Raw genomic sequence first — 27,139 nt, forward strand, 5'->3', positions numbered from 1 at the left:
GAACTGAAATGCCTCATTCCATTCCTCTGTCACAATTGGTTCTCCTAGTTCTCTTTCCCATCTTTTTGTAAATGAGGGTGGATTTTGTGAGGTGGATTCACACAGGAGGGAATATCCAATTTTAATAACCACCGTAACAGAGGCGGCATTGTTCATACTATCTATATAATGGTGTCACATGATGCTGTAATGCTGTACAGATCACTTAACAGCAGCCTTCTCTTATCAACACAGACAGAACAGGAAGTTCCTGTCAGGAATGTGCAGTGAGCCTAGTGTGAACTGGGCCTGTTTTTACCTTTTGTGTGACACACCCGCTTTCCTTTAAGCCTCCTGGCAATGCAGGAGTTAGGGTCCATTTACACAGAAAGGTTATCTGACAGATTATCTGCCAAAGATTTGAAGCCAAAGCCAGAAACAGAATATAAACAGAGATCAGGTCATAAAGGAAAGCCTGAGATTCCTCCTTTTCACATCCATTCCTGGCTTTGGCTTCACATCTTTGGCAGATAATCTGTCAGATAATCTTTCTGTGTAAACGCACCCTGACCTGGGTTCACACTACGTATATTTCAGTCAGTATTGTGGTCCTCATATTGCAACCAAAACCAGGAGTGGATTAAAACCACATAAAGGCTCTGTTCACACAATGTTGAAATTGAGTGGATGGCCGCCATATAACAGTAAATAACTGCCATTATTTCAATAAAACAGCCGTTGTTCTAAAATAACAGCAAATATTTGCCATTAAATGGCGGCCATCTACTCAATTTCACCATTGTGTGAACAGAGCCTTTCTGTGTTTTTAATCCGCTCCTGCTTTTGGTTGCAATATGAGGACCACAATACTGACTGAAATATACGTAGTGTGAACCCAGCCTTATAATTATGCTACATTTACACTGAGTTTTTGCGATAATGATCGAATTCGAACGATAATCGTACGTGTAAATGTGGCGAATGATCGAAAAATCGTTCATGTTGATCTTTTAACATGTTCTTTAATCGTCGTTCGTCGTTCGCAAAAAATTCGCTGATCGTTTTGTGTAAACAGTCGTCGCGCGAAAGTCCGGACACCTGCTCGCAGCCCGGCCCCCCGCTCATCCGCAGCCCGGCCCTCCGCTCAACCGCAGCCCAGCCCTCCGCTCAACCGCAGCCCCCCCGGGAATTTCAAACAGCTCCTCTTCAGCCAATCAGTGCTCCTCTTCAGCACTGATTGGCTGAAGAGGGGCCGTTTGAATTTCCCGGATCCCCTCTTCAGCCAATCAATGCAAGGCAGCACTGATTGGCTGAAGAGGGGAGCCGGGAATTTCAAACGGCCCCTCTTCAGCCAATCAGTGCTGCCGTGCATTGATTGGCTGAAGAGGGGAGCCGGGAAATTCAAACGGCTCCTCTTCAGCCAATCAGTGCTGAAGATGAGTCCCGTCCTGACAGTTTCAGTTTAGTTTTAGACCTAGTGGTGAGAGTGAAAGCAGTAAGATTTTTAGAGTTATTTTATAATATCATAATAAAATGGAAAATTAAAAAAAACATTGAGTGTTTTAGTAAAGAACTGAGCTCAAGAACAAGAGGACACAGTGAGAGGTTAGTTGGGGGAAAGATCAGAAGCAATGTGAGAAAATATCATTTTACTGAAAGAGTAGTAGATACCTGGAACAAACTTCCAGCAGAGGTGGTTGGTAAATCTACAATAACAGAATTTAAACACGCCTGGGATAAACATACATCTATCCTAAGATAATAAGAAAGAAAATACTAGGACAGACTAGATGGACCCAGTGGTCTTTTTATGCCGACAATCTTCTATGTTTCTATGTTACATTACCAGAAATTCATTAAAAATAAGTTTACCTTAAAAACTTCTTTAAACAATACCACTACAACAGAATATTGGATACACAGCCACATAAAATCATTATTTATAGCTACATCTACAATGATTAAAATAAGAAACAAGAAACGGGCTACAGGAATAGTAGGTGGTATAAACAAGTACTGAGCTAGAGCTGCCAGATACACTTCCTGCTATAATCTTAGTATTTTTTTTAGCTACTGGTGCTAAAATGTATGAACATAGTGGTTCCTGTATTGCACTTCAATATCCTTATTGCACATATAAGTAATTGCACAGCTCCCACATAAGTCCCCTCAGCTTCTCACTGTTTCCTGTAGACTGGAACCCCAATATGTGTTTCATGATCATATGCTTCCTCCCTTGAGGAAACATATAGTTGCGAAACACGATACAGAGCTCCTGATGAAGTTGCATAGAGCAATGCAATGCATTGGGCCACCCTAAATAGCATGCGCCTTATTTATGTGGCAGATTGTTTTTCCATGGTGGCAGGAGCAAAATTCCACACAGAATTTTTTATTCCCTTTGAACAAGGTTGTTGAGTCCGGGAATCTAGAACCATTTCCATAATTCTGAACCATACTGATAGGCTATAGGGCTTTGGCTTTCAATAAATAAGACTAGTTAACTAGATTTGCATTTCCAGGGAAACACATAGGGGGAGATTTATCAAACTGGTGTAAAAGTAGAATTGTCTTAGTTGCCCCTAGCAACCAATCAGATTCCAACTTTTATTTTCCAAAGGACCTGTGATGAATGAAAAGTGGAAGACAATTCTATTTTACACCAGTTTGATAAATCTCCCCCATAGTGCTTTAGAAGAGCACCCCTTTAACAGTGACTTCCCTTTAAGAGAAACTTTAACCCTTGATACCCTCCCTTTAAGAGCGACTTTGGTACAGTCCCTTTAAGAGCAACTTTGGTACAGTCCCTTTAAGAGCAACTTAAGGAGCGACTTTGGTGACAACGCTTTGAGTGACCTATATACTGTCCCTTTAAGACCAGCTTAAGTACTGTCCCTTTAAAAGGGACTTAGGTACCATCCTTTGAAGACCAGCTTAGGTAACCAGCTCTTTAAGTAACCGTCTCTAAAAGAGCGACTTGGGTACTGTCCCTTTAAGAGCAGCTTGGGTGCCATCCCTTTAAGAATGGCTTGGGTACCATCCATTTAAGAGCGACTTGGGTACTGTCCCTTTAAGAGCCGCTTGGGTACTGTCCCTTTAAGAGAGGCTTGGGTACCGTCCCTTTAAGAGCGACTTGGGTACCGTCCCCTTAAGAGCGGCTTGGGTACTGTCCCTTTAAAAGCAGCTGGGTACCTTCCCTTTAAAGGGAACCAATCACACTGAAATTGGGCATAAAGGTAAGGAAACGTGCTGGTACATCCCCCCCCCCCCCCCCCCCGTCCCATGAACATTCAGCCCGCAAAGTTAGTTTAATCGCCGACGTCTTTACTAAGCTGCACATGCGCAGTGCAGCCTGAGAAGACACTGCTGTACTGCGCTTGCGCGGCGTAGTACAGCAGCGGCTTCACCCACTGTACTGCGCATGTGCAGCTTAGTAAAGACGTCGGCGTGGCCGACGTGCAATGCCGCCCCCCCGAGTGACGTCACCTGGCGCCGCTTTACAACACGCCCGGAGGGGCGTGATTACAGCGCAGGAGCCGGCCCAGGACCCAGTGACTACTTGACGAAGACCCCGCCCACCGTGACTACTCGAACAGCCATCCTGCCCACCGTGACTACTTGTATGGTAATTTGCATAGAGCGCGGGACACAATTAAACTAACTTTGCGGGCTGAATGTTCAGGGGACGGGGGGGACAGGGGGATGGTTAGGAAGCGTGCTGGCTGATGTACCAGCACGTTTCCTTACCTTTATGCCCAATTTTAGTGTGATTGGTTCCCTTTAAGAGCGGCTTGGGTACTTCCCCTTTAAGAGCAACTTGGGTACCGCCCCTTTAAGAGCGACTTGGGTATCGTCCCTTTAAGAGCAACTTGGGTACCGTCCCTTTAAGAGCGGCTTGGGTACCGTTCCTTTAAGAGCGGCTTGGGAACCGTCCCTTAAAGATCTACTTGGGTACTGTCCCTTTAAGAGCGACATGGGTACCTTCCCTTTAAGAGCCACTTATGTAATGCCCCTTTAAGTGCAACTTGGGTACCGTCCCTTTAAGAGCAGCTTGGGTACCATCCTTTTAAGAGTGGCTTGGGTACCGTCCCTTTAACCTCTTAAGGACATAGGACGTACCGGTACGTCCTATGTCCTCACTTGCACTTCAAAGCGGGGCCGCGCGGCGGCCCCGCTTTGAAGTGCCGCGATCCCGGGTGCCGCGTGTAGCCCGGGACCGCCGCTATTAGCGGGCACGGTCTGATCGCCGTGCCCGCTAATTAGCTAATCGGAGGCAGCTGTCAAAGTTGACAGCTGCCTCCGATTACCGGAGGCAACGTTTCCCTGGTGTCTAGTGGGGGAGATCGCTCCTCCGGGACCTTGTCCCGGAGGAGCGATCTCCGTTACTGATGCCGGCCGGGGACGCGTCCAAGATGGCGCCGTCCTCGGCTCGGCACTCGTTTACTTCCGGCTGCAGCAGCCGAAAGCAAACGAGTGCCGATCTCATGGATCTCTGCAGCATATCTATGCTGCAGAGATCTCAATGAGAGATCACAGTGTATATACTAGAAGTCCCCTAGGGGGGCTTCTAGTATATGTGTAAAAAAAAAAAAAAAAGTGTTGTTAATAGTAAAAAGCCCCCTCCCCTAATAAAAGTCTGAATCACCCCCCTTTTCCCAGGTTTTAAATAAAAGTAAACAAATAAATAAATAAATAAACATGTTTGCTATCGCCGCGTGCGTAATCGCCCGAACTATTAATTAATCACATTCCTGATCTCGTACGGTAAACGGCGTCAGCGCAAAAAAATCCCAAAGTGCAAAATTGCGCATTTTTGGTCGCATCAAATCCAGAAAAAATTTAATAAAAAGCGATCAAAAAGACGTATATGGGCAATCAAGGTACTGATAGAAAGATCACATCATGGCGCAAAAAATGACACCTCGCACAGCCCCATAGACCAAAGGATAAAAGCGCTATAAGCCTGGAAATGGAGCGATTTTAAGGAACGTATATTGGTTAACAACGGTTTGAATTTTTTACAGGCCATCAGATACAATATAAGTTATACATGTTATATATCGTTTTAATCGTAACGACTTGAGGAACATGCATAACAAGTCAGTTTTACCCCAGGGTGAATGGCGTAAAAACACATTTCCCCCAAATAAAAGAAATGCGTTTTTTTTTTCAATTTCACCACACTTCGAATTTTTTTCTGGTTTCGCAGTGTACTTTATGCAAAAATTCAGCCTGTAATTGCAAAGTACAATTAGTGACGCAAAAAATAAGGGGTCATGTGGGTTTCTAGGTGGAAAAATGCAAGTGCTATGACCTTTTAAACACAAGGAGGAAAAACCGAAAACGTAAAAACGAAAATGGGCCATGTCCTTAAAGGGTTAAGAGCGACTTGGGTACCGTCCCTTTAAGAGCGACTTGGGTACCGTCCCTTTAAGAGCGGCTTGGGTACCGTCCCTTAAAGAGCGGCTTGGGTACCGCTGGAAGTACCGCTGGGTACTGGCTGGAAGAAACGGAAGAAGAATATGGATTACAGTACAGTGGTACCTTAGTTTAAGAGTAACTTGGTTTAAGAGCATTTTGGTTTAAGAGCTCACAGTTTTTCAAAATTGTGACTTGGTTTAAAAGCATTGCTTTGGTATAAGAGCTCCCTGTACTGGGTGGGAGGGCGAGTGGGGCAGGGGCGTGCTGCATAGCGGGGTCTACAGCCCTGTACTCTGACCCAGGAAGTCTCTCTCACCTTCCAAATCATAGCAGATCCACTTCAGGCTGGGTCTTGCATCAGGGGACAGGACTGTGGAGGTAATCTCTCCATAGCTGTAACCCCTCTCTCTTCGGACAGAGAGTGCTGCATGTATGTGCCCACATCTGCCCTGCTCATTCCTTCATGCTCCCTGCAGTCTCTGTCAGCCCTTGTGTTTCCCATCGTCTCCATTACTGTACAGTAACTTATATCACATATTCTGTTGTTTCTGAATGTTTGTTTCATCTGTTTTACATGTTATTCAGAATAATAAATCATTATTTTTGGGGTCTGAAACCAATTGTCTGCATATCTATGATTTCTTATGGGAAAATTTGCTTTGATTTAAGAGTGGATTTGGATTACAAGCATGGTCCTGGAACGGATTATGCTCGTAATCCAAGGCACCACTGTATAGTGCTTTTTCAAGCACTATAATAAATCTAGGATGGAGTAGGAAGAGTATAAGGGTACAGATATGAATAATGGTAACTTTATAATATGCAGGCATCCACCCCAAAGCATTGAGAGTAACTAGCGGCTATAAGTGAATGTCCATGGAGTGTGTTCAGGACACAGCCATGATGGTGATCACGTTCTGCACTGCCTCTCCGGTGGGGCAGTGTCCTCTAGCTGTTTGCCCTGCTGGCCCCAGGTTTATAACATTCCTCGGTTCCTGGCACAGTTGTGTCATTGCGGCAGAGGACAAAGTGTCATTTGTGCAGAGATAACAGGGGGTGAGCATAGTTAAGGCTCCAGCTAACCCTGAAAACAGAAGACTCAAACTGAACAGGCACCATCTCCTCATGGCCTTCCTCCTCCTTACTCTCCTTCTGTGGCCCCTCTTCCTGGGAACACTGGGATCAGGTGAAGTAAAACAGTTCCTGTACCTAATATTATTTTCTACTTTTGTATCCATGATGTCAAGTTGGTTTCATTGTGTGGATGACTAAAGAATTTTTGGATTTTAAAGACATTTCTTATATACTGTATATATATAGATATATAGTTTTATAAAGATTGAATTCATATATGTGTGAGTGAAATATATGTTTTACCTTACAGAACAGGACAGTGACCCTCAGGTAGTGACACAGTATGGAAAACTGCAGGGGAAGACGCAGACAGTGAAGGAGACCACCCGAACCGTCCAAGCCTTCTATGGCGTGCCCTTCGCTAAGCCCCCAGTGGGTTCATTACGATTCGCAGCCCCAGAACCTCCAGAGCCCTGGAGCTCAGTCAGAGAGGCCAAAGAACATGCACCTCTGTGAGTTATTGAAAGTTACTCAGATTACTTCCCAACTATTTTCACAATTTTATAATTTTCATGGATGATAGAAGTAAACTCAATATTTCCTCTTAAACTGTCTCCAAACCATTGTAAGGGGCACTGTGTTCCCTGATGCCATGATAGTAATGAAGGAGGGGGAAACCTGGTAGCGGTGCTATACATTGTAAATACATAAAAATCTATCAGTACTTATGTTACAACAGATCATTTTCTCAAATTTCAGGTGTATACAGAACCCCATCGTCTTGGAGCAAATGAAAGGTTTCTTTAAAGTTCCCCCGCCCATACCCCCACTGTCAGAAGACTGTCTGTACCTAAATATCTTCACCCCAGCAGACCGAGAAATGGATTCCAAGCTGCCTGTTAGTATTTTTTTATTGGTAACGTGTTAATAAGATCAAAATAACAGGCACTATAGATAGAGGCGACCCACATCTCTTTGCCATGTCATGATAGAACTAATGACCAAGGTGATAGAGGTCTCCCTAGTTGTTGTGAACTGTAGACAGACGTGACCCAGGTGTTCTAGAAATAGAAACACAGGTGACTCATATCTGCCCGCTGTTGTAAACTATTCTTATGCTGCGTTTACACGTAACGATTATTGGCCCGATCGTACGATTAGCGATGTCGGATTTACGATTTTTTTTTTATAACGATCAGCGTTTAGATGGTACGATATATCGTACGAAAATTCGCACTGCGATCGTTTTGTGATCGTTTAAGCCTATCTCACACATTGGTTAAATCGGCGAACGACTGTTCACACGGAACGATTTGCGAATTTTTTGCGTACGATGAACGACGATTTGCTGACCTGATGAAAGATCACGATGTAAGATTTATCGTGCGTCTTTCGATCATCCGTTACACGTACGATTATCGTTCCAATTCGACCGTTATCGCGCAAATTCGCACGATAATCGTTACATGTAAACGCAGCATTAGTAGAGCTAATCTGTGTCTCTCCAGCTGTTGTGGTACTATAGAAGTGACCTACATTTTTATATCTATGGTAGGACTATACATGAGGTCACTTATGTTTCTAGAGCTGTTGTGGGACTATAGACAAGGTGACCTAGGTCTCTACAGCTGTTGTGGGACTATAGACAAGGTGACCTCGGTCTCTACAGCTGTTGTGGGATTATAGACAAGGTGACCTAGGTCTCTACAACTGTTGTGGGATTATAGACAAGGTGACCTAGGTCTCTACAGCTGCTGTGGGACTATAGACAAGGTGACCTAGGTCTCTACAGCTGTTGTGGGATTATAGACAAGGTGACCTAGGTCTCTACAGCTGTTATGGGACTATAGACAAGGTGACCTAGGTCTCTACAGCTGTTATGGGACTATAGAGGTGACCTAGGTCTCTACAGCTGTTATGGGACTATAGATGCGATGCCCTGGCCCCTGGGGGCCACTTCCGCAGTGCTGGTGTTATGACCGGGGCAGCTGCAGGGGTTATACTTGTCACGGTATAGGCCTGAGGGCGGCACAGCTGTAGGGCCGGTCTGTGGAATCTGCGGGTGATGATGGGCATGCGATTCTTTGCTGCACTTAGTCAGGGCACCAGTTAGTGGACACCAATGCCAGGGTTCAGTAACAGCGGTTTTATTATAGATGAGGTAACTAGTAGCAACAGTCTCTCCGGATGCAACCGGGTATATAGCAGGCTTTGACAAATAAAGCAGGAGTGGTGCTGCATAGGCTGTGAGAATACGTGCCGGATGATGGGAGTAGGAGTATGAGAGAAATAGCGTTGCTGGGTGGATTAGCTTGAGAGTAATACTTGCTGTGAATCCTTGTAGCGATCATGAGAGATAACGGAATGACACCCAGATGAGAGAAGGAACTCCGGACACTTGAGCAGGCAGATACAGCCGAAGACTTGAATATAGCAGAGCACTCGATCCACACTTCTAGTGGTGAAGTGGGAGCTGCAGAGAAGAAGCCCAACTCCTCTGAGGCAGGAGAGGGACGGCACACATCCTCCTTGCTTGGAAGCAGGGGGAAGACTAACTTGTTAGGAGGAAGTGGGAGGTCACATGGTTGCTCCTGGCCAGAGCTAGTCGGCCATTGGAGGAACCATGGTTACAGGTCACGTGATCAACAGCCTTGCATACCACTGTACAATGCAATAATACACAGGAATACATGAGAATACACATGAGAATGCACATTACCAGAGAATACTAGGGGAAAACCAGCAGCAGTTGCAGTGCAAACCCTTACCAGAACAGGCATGGGCACAGCAATAGAAATGGCCATAATAGGAGTAGTAGTCTGCATGTTCTGGGACACTGCATAGACAAGGTGACCTAGGTCCCTACAGCTGTTATGGGACTATAGACAAGGTGACCTGGGTCTCTACAGCTGTTATGGGACTATAGACAAGGTGACCTAGGTCTCTACAGCTGTTGTGGGACTATAGACAAGGTGACCTGGGTCTCTACAGCTGTTGTGGGACTATAGACAAGGTGACCTCGGTCTCTACAGCTGTTGTGGGATTGTAGACAAGGTAACCTCGGTCTCTACAGCTGTTGTGGGATTATAGACAAGGTGACCTAGGTCTCTACAGCTGTTATGGGACTATAGACAAGGTGACCTGGGTCTCTTCAGCTGTTATGGGACTATAGACAAGGTGACCTGGGTCTCTACAGCTGTTATGGGACTATAGAGGTGACCTAGGTCTCTACAGCTGTTATGGGACTATAGACAAGGTTACCTAGGTCTCTACAGCTGTTATGGGACTATAAACAAGGTGACCTGGGTCTCTACAGCTGTTATGGGACTATAGACAAGGTGACCTAGGTCTCTACAGCTGTTATGGGACTATAGACAAGGTGACCTAGGTCTCTACAGCTGTTATGGGACTATAGAGGTGACCTAGGTCTCTACAGCTGTTATGGGACTATAGACAAGTTTACCTAGGTCTCTACAGCTGTTATGGGACTATAAACAAGGTGACCTGGGTCTCTTCAGCTGTTATGGGACTATAGACAAGGTGACCTGGGTCTCTACAGCTGTTGTGGGACTATAGACAAGGTGACCTAGGTCTCTACAACTGTTGTGGGATTATAGACAAGGTGACCTAGGTCTCTACAGCTGTTATGGGACTATAGACAAGGTGACCTAGGTCTCTACAGCTGTTATGGGACTATAGACAAGGTGACCTGGGTCTCTACAGCTGTTGTGGGACTATAGACAAGGTGACCAAGGTCTCTGCAGCTGTTATGGGACTATAGACAAGGTGACCAAGGTCTCTGCAGCTGTTATGGGACTATAGACGAGGTGGCCTGGGTCTCTACAGCTGTTGTGGGACTATAGACAAGGTGACCAAGGTCTATGCAGCTGTTATGGGACTATAGACAAGGTGACCTAGGTCTCTACAGCTGTTATGGGACTATAGACAAGGTGACCTGGGTCTCTACAGCTGTTATGGGACTATAGACAAGGTGACCAAGGTCTCTGCAGCTGCTATGGGACTATAGACGAGGTGACCTAGGTCTCTACAGCTGCAGTGGGACTATAGACAAGGTGACCTAGGTCTCTACAGCTGCAGGGGGACTATAGACGAGGTGACCTGGATCTCTGCAGCTGTTATGGGATTATAGACAAGGTGACCTGGGTCTCTGCAGCTGTTATGGGACTATAGACGAGGTGACCTAGGTCTCTACAGCTGCAGGGGGACAATAGACAAGGTGACCTGGGTCTCTACAGCTGTTATGGGACTATAGACGAGGTGACCTAGGTCTCTACAGCTGCAGGAGGACTATAGACGAGGTGACCTGGGTCTCTACAGCTGTTATGGGACTATAGACAAGGTGACCTGGGTCTATACAGGTGTTTTGGGACTATAGACAAGGTGACCAAGGTCTCTGCAGCTGTTATGGGACTATAGACAAGGTGACCTAGGTCTCTACAGCTGTTATTGGACTATAGACAAGGTGACCTGGGTCTCTGCAGCTGTTATGGGACTATAGACGAGGTGACCTAGGTCTCTACAGCTGCAGTGGGACTATAGACGAGGTGACCTAGGTCTCTACAGCTGCAGTGGGACTATAGACGAGGTGACCTGGATCTCTGCAGCTGTTATGGGACTATAGACGAGGTGACCTAGGTCTCTACAGCTGTTATGGGACTATAGACAAGGTGACCTAGGTCTCTACAGCTGCAGTGGGACTATAGACGAGGTGACCTGGGTCTCTGCAGCTGTTATGGGACTATAGACAAGGTGACCTGGGTCTCTTCAGCTGTTATGGGACTATAGACAAGGTGACCTGGGTCTCTACAGCTGTTATGGGACTATAGACAAGGTGACCAAGGTCTCTGCAGCTGTTATGGGACTATAGACGAGGTGACCTGGGTCTCTACAGCTGTTATGGGACTATAGACAAGGTTACCTGGGTCTATACAGGTGTTTTGGGACTATAGACAAGGTGACCAAGGTCTCTGCAGCTGTTATGGGACTATAGACAAGGTGACCTGGGTCTCTACAGCTGTTATGGGACTATAGACAAGGTGACCTGGGTCTCTACAGCTGTTATGGGACTATAGACAAGGTGACCTGGGTCTCTACAGCTGTTATGGGACTATATACGAGGTGACCTGAGTCTCTACAGCTGCAGTGGGACTATAGACGAGGTGACTTGGGTCTCTGCAGCTGTTATGGGATTATAGACAAGGTGGTCTAGGTCTGTTCAGCTGTTGTAGGAGGACTATAGATAGGTGACTTAGGTCTCATCAGCTTTTGTAGGACTATAGATGAGGTAACCTGCATGTTTACAGCTCTTTAGCTGTTATGTACATGTACACTTCTAGACAAGTTTGTTATGTGCTACAGCTCATAACCGTGTATATGCTGTTTTACTTTCCAGGTCATGGTATTTATTCATGGAGGAGGATTAAGATCTGGGGGAGCAGCTATGTTTGAGGGGACAGCACTCAGTGCGTTCGAGAATGTAGTTGTTGTATCCATGCAGTACAGACTGGGCCTCCTTGGATTTTTCAGGTAAGTGGTTAAGTACATTCTGAATAAAAGATGAGGGATCTGAGTTGAATACATTTTTTCTGGGGGTTGGTAAGTGGGCAGAGGGCAAAATGTTGCCTTACATTGCTTGGACCATGCACTTTAGACACTTTTTAGATACATTTGCCCCTTGCCAAAAGGGGTGTGGTTTACAGGAAAGTGAGAGCGGCATAACTGGTGGGTGGTAGGTGCCAAAAAATGCAGTGCACATTTTGTACCATATAAGACTTCGTGTGCCTGATGATGCTATTTCACTATTACATTGTTAATCGCCAAATGTCAATAACCTACACAATCTGACACTGCTTACCTCACAGCAACGGAGATGACAAAATACCAGGAAACTATGGATTCTTGGATCAGGTTGCTGCTCTAAAGTGGGTCAACGAGAACATAGTAAATTTTGGTGGCGACCCCAATTTGGTGACTATCTTTGGTGAATCGGCTGGCGGAATCAGCGTCTCTGCCCTGGTAAGCTCCTCCAGGTCTGATGCAATATAGATGTGCTTATTGCCTTATTGCAGGCAGATCCTTTAGCTCCTAGAATGCATTTGTCTTGTAATGAGAATGACCCATTTTACTGAGGGTCCTAGAGTGACATCATGTTCCAGCTGGCTCTTTACTTGTCTCATTATTGACATTAGTTTATGTTTTATTTCATATGACGGCAGCTGATGTCTCCAATGTCAAGAGGTTTGTTCCACCGAGCCATTGCTGAGAGTGGAGTTGCCCTAATTCCACATCTATTGGCAGAAAAAGACCAAGATCTCTCCTCTACTCAGAAGGTAAGTACTCTACTGTATCTATGGAGAATCTGAGCAATCCCTCAGATCTCAGTCAGCTCATAGTGAATGGGTAGGCTTCATTCTCAATGATGTCACAACTGATGTCCAGTAAATTGATAGGCTGCATTTTCAGTGACGTTTCTAGTGTATGGATATGCCATTGCCCCAACTAGCCAGAATCCTACTCCACACTGATGAGGGGCAAAAACCCCGAAACGGCTGTCTGTGGATGGAAGCCTGCCTTGGCAAGCCCTTGTCATGATCGCAATACTCACACCTTGAGTTAGACATTGACAATAAGGGGCCACCCTGGTGTTTCCCTATTTATGTCCCAATACTCGCAACCGAGTGGGACTTAAGGGGCTATTTATCAGGGTGGTGTGGTGCTCTCCCTATCATGGAGACACCCCGTGGCAACAGGCTAGAGATATATACCCGTGTTTTGAGACTCGCAACCGAGGCTCCACGGACTCCTGTTTTGCATATTTATATTTTTGGGGGCATCAGTGGAGACTCTTGATTGAGTACTTCATTGGAATTTTTTTCACTGTTCTCCTTGAGTTCAGTGATTACTGTGTTTTGTTGGTCGATTTGCCATTGCCCCAACCAGCCAGAATCCTACTCCACACTGACGAGGTGCAAATACCCCAAAACGGCTGTCTGCCTTGAGTTAGACATTGACAATAAGGGGCCACCCTGGTGTTTCCCTATTTATGTCCCAATACTCGCAACCGAGTGGGACTTAAGGGGCTATTTATCAGGGTGGTGTGGTGCTCTCCCTATCATGGAGGCACCCTGTGGCAACAGGCTAGAGATATCTGGCTATCCCGTGTTTTGAGACACGCAACCTGAGGCTCCACGGACTCCTGTTTTGCATATTTATATTTTTGGGGGCATCAGTGGAGACTCTTGATTGAGTACTTCATTGGAATTTTTTTGACTGTTGTCCTTGAGTTCAGTGTTTTGTTGGTGTATGGATAGGCCATATTCCCAGTTATGACTGCTGCTTTTTAATGGATAGGTTGAATCGTCTTTTTTTTTCCCCCAAAAAGACAAAATCTACAAAAATCCATCCCTCAAATAGTGAGGGTTCACACCCACCCAAACCCCAAAGACCAGCAATGCAGCTTAAAACCATGATACATGTGTACTTCACATAAAGCCATAAGAAATGGCCCAACAACCCAAACATGAAAGAATAAGGGAAATAAGCAGGAATAAATCATGTCAGCAGGTACATAGGAAGAGAAGAGGTTGCACTCACCGAGTAAAATCCTTTATCTTTATTTCTTCATGTTTAAAAGCGATACATGGAAAAGGTGCAGACAAGCATGGGTGCAGACGCCATGAAGGTGCTGGTGACAGGCTGTTTCACGCCCCTAAACGGCACTTCTACAGACCGTAGAAGCGCCATTTAGGGGTGTGAAACAGCCTGTCACCAGCACCTTCATGGCGTCTGCACCTTGTCCGTGTATCGCTTTTAAACATGAAGAAATAAAGATAAAGGATTTTACTTGGTGAGTGCAACCTCTTCTTTTCCTATGTACCTGCTGATCTCCATGAATGTATTCCTCTGTGAGTTAGCACCACCGATACATGCTGTTGCTATTCGCTGCATAATTTTGGCTTAGTGATGCTGGATGGGACTTGTAGTGCCACCATGTTTTTCTTTGTATAAGAATCAGGAATAAATAATGTACTCATTAATATGTTGCTTTCTCGGTGATGTCACTGTTGTTCTGTAATGAATGGATAAGTTACATTCTCAGTGATGTCACCACTGCTCTCTAGTGTCCGCATAGGCTTTATTCTCAGTGATGTCACTGCTGCTGCTATCTAGCTGCATCCTTAGTGATGTCGCTGCTGTGCTTTAGTAAATAGACTGCACTCTTAGTGATATCTCTGCTGTTCTAGTCAATGTGTATATATATATATATATATATATATATACAATTACACAATTATCACATAATATTTCTTGTACAGATTGTCAGTAATGTATCTGCCTGTAACCCAGCTTCACTCCTGGACTGTCTGAGGGACAAGACAGAACACGAGATCTCTGTGATATCTGGATCCTTGGTGTGTATTCTACACAATTAACCGAAATGGTATTTATTTACAAACACCAAGACTATGGTTTTTATGGTAACAGAATTCATTCCCTCCCTGTGCAGAATCACATACCATTCCCTGGACGCATTGACGGGAAATTTATCCCCAAACCAGCAGTGGAGCTCCTCACTGAGAAGGCGGTAGCACCCGTTCCATTCATTATTGGTGTTAACAATCATGAGTTTGGATACATGATTCCCAGGGTGAGACAATGATTTTCTATACTGATCTTACAATATGTACTAGACTGCCACAGCAGTAGCGTCATCTAGGCTCAGAAAGTGGCACTATCCCAGGAATCCTCACTCTGGTCATTGTTCTTGTACATTGTGCCCAGGGCATAAATATTACTAACCTGGAAGAAGGGATTCCGAGAGATCAGGTCGAGCTCATTCTAAGGAAGATTCATCTTATGGTGAGTGCATTTGCCAGTTGCTTTGCTGTTTCAGATGCGTCTCCTGTTCTCATGTTACTGAATGTAAGTTTACATTTTGTAGGATTTGCGACCTGAGATTCACACCCTAATTATGGATGAGTACTTTGGTAACACCACTGACCCTATGAAAATCAGGGACAGCCTCCTGGACTTATGTGGGGATGTAATGTTTGTTATTCCTGCCCTCCGCACTGCTCATTATCATCGAGGTACAAAATACACTAAGGCCTTGATACCGTTGTTGCCTTGCCGAGATATAGATTATATCCATGTAAAGTGTTAGTTATCTTTGTATACCCTTTGACTGTTTGTCTGATCCTGTAAGTTATGTCATGTTTCATACTCCATTCACAGCCAAAGCTTCTTCTTACATCATGTCATACTCCAGTCATATATGAGTAACATTACCTCAAGAACTTCAGTTACATATTAGGCAATGTTGCCACATAAAAAATTGTACTTTATTAGATACAGTATACTTTAAAATGTTAAAGATCTATGGTCCTAATAAATGGTGTACAAGAAAAACAGAGATAAAACATAGTCTCTGGGCTCACAATTATAGCCATGTCGTGCTAAAGCCCATGATCACTTCAATCTCAAACCTGGTCAATTGCCAGGAAAAAAAACAATTCACAAGAGGGCGTGACAGGGGGTCTGGAACAATAAGGGTTCATCAGGAGACCCAGCAATCAAATCAAGGCCAATGCAGCTACCATAGGCCAAAACACCTATGACACAAGTGTAGCAGGCATGCATAGAAGAGGAACACATGTAGACAATTTGTAAACCCGATAAGATCAGGACAAGTCATGCACAATAAACGAGATGTAGCTCTGTGTTGGAGGTGTCTTTCACTGGAGGGTACCTTATTTTCTGGGACTGTGCCTTACTGAGTCCCTATTGGAGAGGCATACAGGGATTGATTTTCCATCGAAAGATACCCCTAGATCCTATGGTGTACCTCCTCAACGTACCTCCTAGAAACGTACCTCCTGGCAACTAAGCCAGTTTCACTTTACACCATGTTTGATAAATCTCCCCCATGGTCTTTATGGGACTCCTCTTATGAGTTATTCCGAGCATCGACGAGTACCTCTCCAACCCATACTAGTTTTGTTCCCTAATGTATCTGTGTAGTATTGTCTTTGTCTTTTGTTTTTTTCCTCTTGAGTTACTTATACTTATGTTTTTTTTTTCCGTATTTCATGGTATATCTGGATATGGATCACATATTGTGTCTCAAGTTAGCGCATTGCAACCTTGTATATAGTTCCATTTATACTATATAACAACTGATGGGATGTTGTCATAGTCTTACTTTTGTTTCTTGCCACCTCAATGCTATGATATCTCTTATATTACTTGATGTTTACTTGCTGAGAGTTACAGATTTTCACTATGCTGATGTTTTCTGTTGTTGAACCTGGATAATATTCAATGTTCAATGTTTTTGTATTGAATTAGAAAAATTAGAAAACTGAAAAATTACATAAATAAACAATTTATTTAAAAAAACGAGATGTAGAAGGTCACAATAGACTTGAGAAAAAATTATGCCCATGCCTATTAGAGCTATAACTGTCAGCACAGAGACCATGTTTTATCTTTGTTTTTCTTGTACAGCATTTATTGGGACCATAAATCTTTATAATTTTAAAGTATATCAAATAAAGGTTAACTTTTAATGACGTTTCAGTAATATACAGTTTGATATGCATGTTCGGCTGGGTTCACACAGTTTTTTCTATCCGGTTCTTTTTTTTCATCCGTTTAAAAAAAAGAAAAAACTGATGCATTTGTGTGCATCCGTTTTGTTCCATTTTTTTATTGACTTCCATTATAAAAACAAACGTATCAAAACGGATCTGTTTTTTTTTAACCCCTTCAAGACAGAGCCCTTTGATGCCCGGATGTCCAGGTCAAATTAATGCAATGTTTCTCCCCGCCTTCTGAGAGCTATAGTGCTTTTATTTTTTCACCTACAGGGCTGGTTGGGGTGTCCTTTTTTGCGCCATGATCTCTGGTTTGTATTAATATCATAATGGTGTAACAGAAAATCGCTTTTTAGTAATTTTTGATATATAATTTTAATTTAAATTTTTTTTTCGTTTACACGGTTCACCGTGCGGGAACAATAATGTTATATTTTAATAGATCTGACAATTCTGCATGCTATGATATATAATATGTTTATTTTTTTATATTTTTATAATGGGCAAGGGGGTATTTTAAATTTTTATTGGGAGGGGTTTTATAAGGGTTTTTTTATGCTTTTAAAAACCTTTTATTACACTTTTTGTTGTCCTTTTTTTTCACTTTTAGGCTATGTTCACACTACGTATATGTCCGGCCGTAGTTCGTACGCAGCCGGACATGTGTGGCTGAAACTACGGCCGTGGGAAAAATAGACATGCGGCCGGATTGCAAACATGCGGGGGAACCGCGAACATACGCCCGTAGTAGTTATGCTTCCTAGCTAGTTTCAAAGCGATCTGAAACAGGTCATTTACTTGGAAATCTTCGCCCAGCCCAATAAAACACACAAAACCTTTTGGATCGAAAAATCTAGTTCAATTTGGCTAAAATAAGTACTCCGTACGGGACCGCATGGAGATCCACGGCCGTGAGTTGGAACAGTTACGACCTCAAACAATGGTCTTGTTAATTTTTCACGGCGCCGTATACGATCCGGCCGTAGTGTGCATTGTGTGGCCGTATATCATATACTTTCAAGCGAACGCATCAACCTCAAAACTACGGGCGTATATTCGCAGTTCGCACTACGGCCGGAAATATACGTAGTGTGAACATAGCCTAAACATGCAATTATTAGATTGCATATACTGATCTATGCTATGCCATAGCATAGCATAGATCAGTGTTATCGGCGATCTATGCATAGAGCCTGCCTGTGAGCAGACTCTATCCATAGATCGCTGATCCGACAAGACGGAGGTAAGTGATTTACTTACGCCCGTCGGCACAAGCAATGGCTGCGGGGGTCCCGATCACTCAGTAACAGAAGCTTGTTCTGTCACTGAGTACCTTAAACGCTGCAATCGCTATAGATCGCTGCGTTTAAGGGGTTAATGGGATCGAAGCTGCCTCTCATTACCTCCGGCCCCGGAAACCGTGTGCAGGATCGCTCTCACTGCAGTGATCCTGCACACATCTACAGCCCCTTCAGTCAGGAATATACGGGGTATGTGCAGTAGGAACGTATATATACGGATTGCTGGTGTAAAGGAGTTAAAAAATGTAGGACTAGCACTTATATGATCCAGTCTTTTGGAATGAAAGCGTCAATAGAACTTAATGGGTCCATTTTTCACAGATGACACACTGATGGACCATTCATGTGCTGTCTGTTTTCACTGAAGCATTACCAAGCTCTAAGAAGCCTCAACCCTGTGGCCTTTTTTTGACCTATTAGTTTTTCTGATCCACAAAACTGATGCCACACTGATGGTTTCTAAAGGATATCACTGATCATTTTAAAAAAAATTGATCCTGCAGAAAAACTGATGTGTGAATGAGGCCTATTCTGTAGTCAGACAGCAGCTGTATGTAGACGCAGCTCTAAAAGCTGAGTGACATATTACTCACTTACCTGATGTTTTGAAAGTGTAGTGCTTTCTATATAAGACTGATAGTGTGTTCTGATTATGTATATTGTCTGGTCCATATCCCATTTCCTGTAAAACTCAGAGCATGCCCCTACAGACATGAACCAGCTCAGGTACAGAAGGGAAGTCTCCAGGCTCACACATAGAACTGTGGATCTGGTGTCACTATTTTATCTCCCTGCAGATTCTGGATTTCCTGTCTATTTCTATGAATTCCAGCACAGGCCCTCACTCTTCAAGGATATTAAACCTGACTACGTAAAGGCCGATCATGGAGACGAGATTTTCTTTGTGGTAGGAGGGCCATTTCTTGATGAAGGCATCATGTTTGCTGGTGAGTCTATGGGTTCTCTATGCAGGTAAAACACAGTAACCACCCATAAAGAGATTCATAGTTACCATTGCAGCTACTTTTCGACCTCTGGGTTTCTACCGCAGCTGCTGTGACCCACCAGTTTTTGCCTTCTTTGTGATGAGATAGTAACTAGGAAGTAGAAAGCAAGGAGGACTAGGCAGGGGAATACAGCTTTTCTTTATTAATCCCAGCCTGACCACTTTAAAAACAAGAATACAAATGCCAGACAACTATTAAAGAGGTTGGGTTATTATTTACATAACAGCAGGTTAGAAGCATCTAAACTACTTTTATGTCCCTATAGTGCATGGGGCACTGAGGATGAAGATAGATTTGTTACCTTGATCGTCAGTTTGTAGTTTATTTTGTATAAGGCGTTTTGCTGCACTAGGGGTGGGACTCCGGTGCTCTACAGATATTCACTACTTAAAGTGTACCTGTTTTAAAACATTATTAAAAACCTGCATAGTTTTGATAAATTAAGTCCACGTAAAAGAAATGAATCACTAAGCTCACTAAGCTCATTCGTGGCAAGTGGTCCTAGCGCCTATGCCCCATATGGCATTCTCTTGTTGGAACAAGAGAGGGGACCCCACTCCAGTGCGTATAGATCAAACATATAGCCTAAACCTCTTATACACTGGTCTGATGGTCTTGTATTTATAAGTGGCTTGTGGGGCATATGGGGTTACTGATGCTCTGGTTTTGCAAGATGGCAGTGCCAATAGTCCGGGTGGGTCACTACTCTACTCCGGACCACCTTGACAATTGCCCAAGGGACCCCCAAACAGCCCAGCAGGTTACTTCCCACAGGGCAAAAGGTATAGCCAACCCACTCAAAATAAAAGCAGGTGTACCAGCTGTGTGCCCAACCAGCACTTGCATCACGACAACATAACACCTGGCTGAGCTGTGCCTCGATCAACCACCACCGGAGTGGCGTCACACTTCACCACCTGGCAAGTGACCGGTCGTGCCTCACAGCGGGGCATCACCACAATGTGATTTACCAGTATGTTAAGAATCACATTGGTTTTCAAACGCAGTGAAGTTTTTTGAAGTGGCTATGACCATTTAAGAGTTGTTAGGGAGGTATTTGTGCTCAAGAAAAATCGGAAAGAGATGTATGTAATGATACACATTGTGGCTATGTTTACACAACGTAAGTAATGGATTAATCACGAATATGATTAAGCCTGTACCTACATTGTGCTGCAGGCTAAGGGAATCCCGGCCAGAGTGTATACACATAGTATACACTCCGGTTCGGATCCCTAGCGGCGCTGCAAAAAACTGACATTTCATTGAATAGCGGCCACAGGAGACATGTCAGTAGACACAATGGAGCGTGTGGCTCCAGACGCACGCTCCATTGTGTGCAGCGGGAAATTCGGAAGCAGGCGCACAATGGTGCCCCCGCATCCAAATTCAGCAGCAGTGAAGATTATCCGGCCTGTACTGCAGAGATGATCTTCTCTGACACCGGCCGTTCCATGACCCCGCTGGGTCACGGACTGGCCGGTGTCTCACGCCATATGAACATGGCCTGTCAATGTTCATGTATTTGTAAAGAAGTATACTAAGTGATAATACCAAGCTTATTATTTTAAACCTCTAAAGTTTTGTTTAGAAAGGGCTAGAGGGATTCTTTGTCTTGCTCTATTAAGTCCTGCGTTTTTAGTGCCAGCTTAATAATGTACCCTGCAACGCCATGGTTTGGCAAGTATATTTAGAGGTGCAAATTCTGTACATAAATCCAATGTGCACATAGTGAAATTTACGCCAGCTCATAGCGCAAAGTTTTTAAATGTGGTGCATGCAGAGGCGTACGGCTGCACCCCCCCGTTACGCCCCCTCCCCTCTGGCATGAGTGGGGTAGAGGGACTCGATACAAATAGTTTATTCATACAACAAGTGTGTGCGAAAAAATGTATTCTTATCTGGCCATTCTGCACCATATAATGCCATTTCCAGCAGTTCATAAATGTCTCCTTATATCTTTCAAACAAATTATTTTAAGAAATACTTGTTCATTGGAAATATGGTTCATTTTACATAATGTATCAGTATAGACCTAGTTTTCTTCGTGACAGACACGACCCCCGTAAAGTTTACATCAATTATTTATCAGAATTGAAAACCTATACCTATACCTAAACCTATACCTGTACCTAGACTTTTGGGCAACTACTTGTAAGAGACTTATCTACATGAAAGTATATTTGTAAAAGTACTTTTATACCTCCTGTTATTGGTCTGTTTGAAAATCTGGATCTCTAAGGGGGTAGAAGATATAGTACACTTGTGTTCTACACAGTACTTAGCAGAATTGTGAGTAAAGCCCTGGTGTATAATACAGACTGCAAATTAGTAGTGTCATATACTGTATGTACACAGTGACTCTATCGGCAGATCAGTAAGAGTGGCTCTGGTACATAACACAGGACGTAACTCAGGATCAGTACAGGAAAAGTAATGTATGTATATAGTGACCCCAGTGGCAGAATAGTGGTTGTAGGTCTGCAATATAATACAGGATGTAACTCAGGATCAGTACTTATCTACAGATCGTATAATGCTTCTCTTTCATTAAAGGTCCCGACACAGAGGAGGAGAAGACTTTAAGTAAAGCAGTCATGAAGTATTGGGCCAACTTTGCTCAGAATGGGTAAGCTGGCAGCTGGCATTTTATATAGTATGTCCTCTGCGGATTGCTGGCATAGACAGGTGTGATTGCTGGCATAGACAGGTGACTAAAAATACCATATTGGGTTTTTGGGAGAAAAAAAGCCTAAAATCCACAAATCCAATGACAAAAATGTCACCACACTATGGGAGGCATCTATTAAGTCCGGCGTTTTTTACGCCGGACTTAAAAATGCCCCCGCAGCTCCGGCGGTACGGGGATTTATGTAGAGGCGGACTGCCTGTACATAAATCCTGTGCGCGCCGGTGCGCACCGCCGAAAACCTACGCCAGCTGAGGACTGGAGTAGGTTTTCGGCGTACATTTGGGCGGAACGGATGATAAATCGCGCGGACTCTGAGTCCGCGCCCTCCGTTCCGCCCACTTCCCGCCTACTTCCCGCCCCCTTTCCGCCCCCTGGCGTACTCGGCGGAAAGTGCCGATTTGCGATTATTTTATTCGCAAATCGGCCATTTGCGTATAAAATAATACGCAAATCGGCACTTTCCGCCAAAAATCATCCGTCCGCCGGATGATACATGTGGCCCTATATGTTTTGTATGTCATAATGCACCATAGACCTTCATGTAATATCTTGCCACATAAAGTGCCACTAAAATGTAGCAAAGAATGTAGCAATAAAAGTCAAAAGTGGTAAAAAATTCTATGTTGCCAACCCCCTTTAATAAGACTGCTCAGAGCAGGAGTAAACATGCCCATTTCATGCTGATGCACACATTTTTTTAATATTTCTACAAGAGACTACTAACTATTTCTTATCCTTTGCAGAGATCCCAATGGACCAGGCCTGGTCCAGTGGCCACAATATGACCAAAATGAAGGTTATCTTCAGATTAATTTAAATCCAAGCACTGCCTACAAGCTTAAAGCCGAAAAATATGAATTCTGGACTAAGACCTTTCTTCAGAAAACCCGGACAATGTCCCAGCATCCGTAGAGTGCAAGAGTGTCTCCAAATAGGCTAAGGCTACAGTGAGACTTTCTGTATTTTAGTCTAAAGGAATACTGTACATTGGGGCAGATTTACTAATGTGTTTAGACCCAAGTATGCTTAGAGCCCTATTAGGGTGTGTGCACACTACGGAATCCCGACAGAACACCCGTCGCAGATTTCGCAGCTCACACCTGCTCGCAGACTGTGGCGGCCACATGCATCTCTTCTGCTTCTATAGACTCCATTCTAAGGTTTGCCAGATTCCGCTGTCCGCCCAAAGAATGAACCTGCTCATTCGGACAACAGAATCTGGCAAACCATAGAATGGAGTCTATGTGAGCAGAGGAGATGCACGTGGCTGCCAGAGTCTGTGAGCGAGTGCGAGCTCCAGAATCCACAACAGGTGTTCCTTGGGGATTCCCTAGTGTGTACATACCCTTACACAAAGCGATTACTGGCCAAAAACAGCTGTTATCACCCTGTGTAATATGGCCTGCGATCAGCTGACAATCTAACAAACATTTGTTTGTAGGCTGACCGCTTAGTTTTTTACACTTACGGTAGTTGATTACAAAAAATATCATCATTCATCAGCCACACATCTCCTGGTATTATAGGGGATATGTAGCCAATGAATAATGGAAGCAAAGGGCTCAAGAAATGATCCAGCATTCACATGATTATGTCTTTTGGACACTTTTCATGTCTCATGCATAATGAGGAGTTGCTGTACAGAAAGTGTGTGGCTTCAAATGCTACAAAATTGCACCAAAACTTTGGAGTAGAATATTTTTTCCAAGGTTAGACAAGTATAAAGTTGTGCCAAATTTATCCTACAGAGTGAGACACTGTCAAAGATTTACAGCATCCTTAGGCAATGTTCACACAATGTATTTATTCAATTAATAACAGCCGTTGTTGCAGATTGCATTTACTTCTATGGAATCCCGTGCGGAGTGTAAACACATAGGGTGACATTTACTAAGCATCCACCCGAGGCATACGCCAGGGAAAAGGAGCAAATTCGCCCCTTCTCCCTGGCCTACGCCTCCTGTACGCCCCGCTCGCCTGATGGGCAGGCTGGGGGAGGAGGTGTGGCCTCCTCACACGCCTTATTTATCATGATTTACGCCTGCTCGCAGGCATACATCTTGATCAAAATTTACACTTGCTGGAAGCAGGTGTAGATTTCGTACACCGTGCGCCTCCTAGTGAATCCTGCCGGGGAAAAGGGGGCAGGGCCTAATATAAGACCGGTGTATATACTTAGGACGGGATTTCTTGTAGCCGCATGGAAAACTGACATGTTAATTTTGTGCGGATGCTATTCACTGAATAGCGGCCGCACAAGACTGACAGAGCAGACCATGTACAGTGCGGCTCCGGCAGCACTCTCCATTGTGTGCTATGGGTAATTGGAATGTGAGCACACCCAAATGCACCCGCATTCCAATTACAAAGAACTGAAGTTCATCCGGTCGGTACAGAAGTAGCGGCCGGGATAAACTTCACTGACACCGGCCGTTCTTTGACACTGCCGTGTCACAGAATGTTGGGTGTCATACATAGTGTGAACCCGGCCTTAACGGGGCTATACATCTTCAATTATCAGCCTCTGTCCTCCTCATGGGGAGGGGTATCTCTCCCAGAACAAAGGGGTCAGGTGACCCCTATGACCACCTACATTACCTGTCAGTGGTCAGTCAGGAGAACTCTTTACACCCTATTCCAACAGGTATAGGTATATGGTGAATGGGGACCTTTAAGGTAAAGATACATAGGGAGACATTTATTAGGTCTGGCGTTTTTTGTGCAGTGTAACCTACGCCAGCTCAGAGCTGGAGTAGGTTTCCTTAACATTTTTCACTGGAAAAATGTTAAATTTAGCGCACGCAGGGGTCGCGCTCTTTCTGCGTTCTGCCCCCCCCCCACTTACATATAAATTATTTGCAAAGCAAGCATCTGCAAATAGATTTATCCATAATTGAGCTCTCTGCGCCAGAAAATGACCGTTGCACCACATGATAAACTTCACCATAGTATTTATGCTGTGGATTTCACTGTCCAAATGCTGCAGATATACAACAAAAGCTTTTGTTTTATTATCCACACCAAAATTCACAGTGGATAGTTTGCAACAAATCAGTAACAATATCCACTTAATTTGGTGCAGATTTTCCACTGTGAATATGCTGTGGATTTCTACAGCAGAAAACCTGCTACTTGTGGCATATGCTAATAGCATAGTCTACATGCACTGGATTAGAAAATCTGCCCCACTGAGTTGTAAGCAATCCTGTGGACAGCAGCTATCATAGCAGTCCACAAATTGTTTGTGGCAACATACAGTACTTTCCCACCTGATCTAACATTGGGGATGGAGGCCCCCCAGCAATACAGTTGTTAAGGAAACCTTTCAACAATTTCTGGGTAGTGTTCACAATTGTATGCCTGCCGGGACACTATTGCAAAACAATTATACGTCACAAAAAAAGGCTTTACTTACATGAGTCTTTTTTTGTACTTCCTTTTGCTGTGATCAGCAATGTTTTTACAGAATGGCATGGTTTTGTTAGTTGCAAGTATTTGCTCATCACAACAGAAAAAATTACCTCAATAAACATCTAAATATTCTATAAGTTGTACAGGTTTTTCTATAATAAAATCCTTTAACTAAAGTTTTCTTTCATTCATAGGTTTTCTAGTGTAATTATATTTTCAACTGATAAAAAAGTAGAGAAAAATAGCCCTACTACTTCTGTAAGGCCTTATTTATAGGTCTGCATAAGTTTTCAGTATTTGCGGATTCGTAACCCATTAATTCCTATGGTGCAATTCACACATCCTCTATTTTTGCGGATTCACAATCCGTAACATAAAAAAATGGGACTGGTTGTAATTCCAGTAGAAGTAATTCCAGTAATGTGGTCCACTCCAATAGAAGTCTGTGGGAGCCTCTGAATTTTGTGGGAAACGCCTAAGCACTCCACAAAACCATCTGCTATTCTGGGACATCACCGTTTAAGCTCCTCCTGGCTGGTTGAGACAGCTAGGGACATCATTTTATTTTATTTTATATTTTTTGTGAACCACAAAATACAGAGCACAATACAGATGTACCACGGATGGTATTTTGCAGATTCTTGGAAATATATTGACATGTGAATGTAGCCTAAGGCCTCTCTCTTACTAACACTTTTTCCCTTGTAAGTAAACATAATGGCCTAGATTTATCAATCTGTCGGAGACACATTTTTCTCTCCGATAGATAGAAAGAAATCAATCACAGCCCATTGGTTGCTTTTGAGAAACAAAAAAGGTGACCTGTGATTGGTTGCTACTGTATTTGTCTGTTTCCAATTTTTATTTCAATATATGTTATTGAATTTTTTTACAAAGTAGCTTTCTTGTGTTCATATATTTGTAACATGCATTCTCCTGGTGGTTTTTATGTGCTATAAAGTAGCCTATTGTATGGTATAGAGCAAAAAAATATATCATACCTAAAGTATTCTGCATGTTGAAAAAAACACCAGAGACATATGAAATGCAACAAACACTAAAAAAAACAACACAAAGAAAAAATGAATGTTTTATATTTCACTATAGATCCACTTGTAACATCTGGCCACAGCATAAAATAATTAATAAATATATGTGTACAAAAGCAAAGCTAACAATATTTCTGCACAGGACACCAGAATATACAAACAAAATATATAAGCTAATACATAACTATTCCCCACTATAGAGCTATACTGTACTGCATCTCACTCTTTAGTTCTCTTGCGTACATGTTATCCTTCTCAACAATATAAAATATCTATATCATAAAAATCAAGTCTGTCTGTCCTGTCTGTCCTGTCTGTCTGTCTGTCTGTCCTCTATAGACTTCCAAACGCCTGAACCGTTTGACCCCAAATTTGGCACACAGATACATTGGGTGCCCGGGAAGGTTATTGCGAAGGTCCTGTCCCCGCCAGATGTACAGGAGGGGAGGGGGAGGAGAAAGAGAGGCGCCCCATAGAGATGAATGGGAAAATCTCCTCATTGCAAACACAGGTGATATAATTAGCTGCAGCAGACACGGCAGTTGGAGCCTTAGCAACCAATAGGATTACTGCTTTCATTTTCACAGGG

The 27,139-nt window shown here is 43.7% G+C and overlaps 1 protein-coding gene across 1 annotated transcript; it reads left to right on the forward strand.

Annotated features, from left to right (window-relative positions):
- Positions 1-6,429: 6,429 nt before the first annotated feature.
- LOC138788467 (fatty acyl-CoA hydrolase precursor, medium chain-like) lies at positions 6,430-25,677 on the forward strand. The gene is made up of 13 exons (XM_069966342.1): positions 6,430-6,586; positions 6,785-6,986; positions 7,234-7,372; positions 11,888-12,021; positions 12,357-12,510; positions 12,711-12,824; positions 14,811-14,906; positions 15,002-15,142; positions 15,277-15,354; positions 15,437-15,584; positions 19,189-19,338; positions 21,955-22,027; positions 22,834-25,677. The coding sequence occupies exons 1-13, from the start codon at positions 6,526-6,528 to the stop codon at positions 23,000-23,002; spliced, it is 1,659 nt and encodes a 552-aa protein (XP_069822443.1). The 5' UTR covers positions 6,430-6,525; the 3' UTR covers positions 23,003-25,677.
- The last annotated feature ends 1,462 nt before the right edge of the window (positions 25,678-27,139 follow it).

This window comes from Dendropsophus ebraccatus, chromosome 4 (genome assembly GCF_027789765.1).
Source record: "Dendropsophus ebraccatus isolate aDenEbr1 chromosome 4, aDenEbr1.pat, whole genome shotgun sequence".
NCBI classification, from domain to species: domain Eukaryota; kingdom Metazoa; phylum Chordata; class Amphibia; order Anura; family Hylidae; genus Dendropsophus; species Dendropsophus ebraccatus.

Excerpts from the sequence above, each read along its gene's own strand:
- LOC138788467 (XM_069966342.1), top strand. The coding sequence starts at position 6,526 with ATGGCCTTCCTCCTCCTTACTCTCCTTCTGTGGCCCCTCTTCCTGGGA. Across the intron at positions 15,355-15,436 it reads TAAGGAAGATTCATCTTATG|GATTTGCGACCTGAGATTCA; the intron begins GTGAGTGCATTT and ends TACATTTTGTAG. Across the intron at positions 22,028-22,833 it reads GCCAACTTTGCTCAGAATGG|AGATCCCAATGGACCAGGCC; the intron begins GTAAGCTGGCAG and ends TATCCTTTGCAG.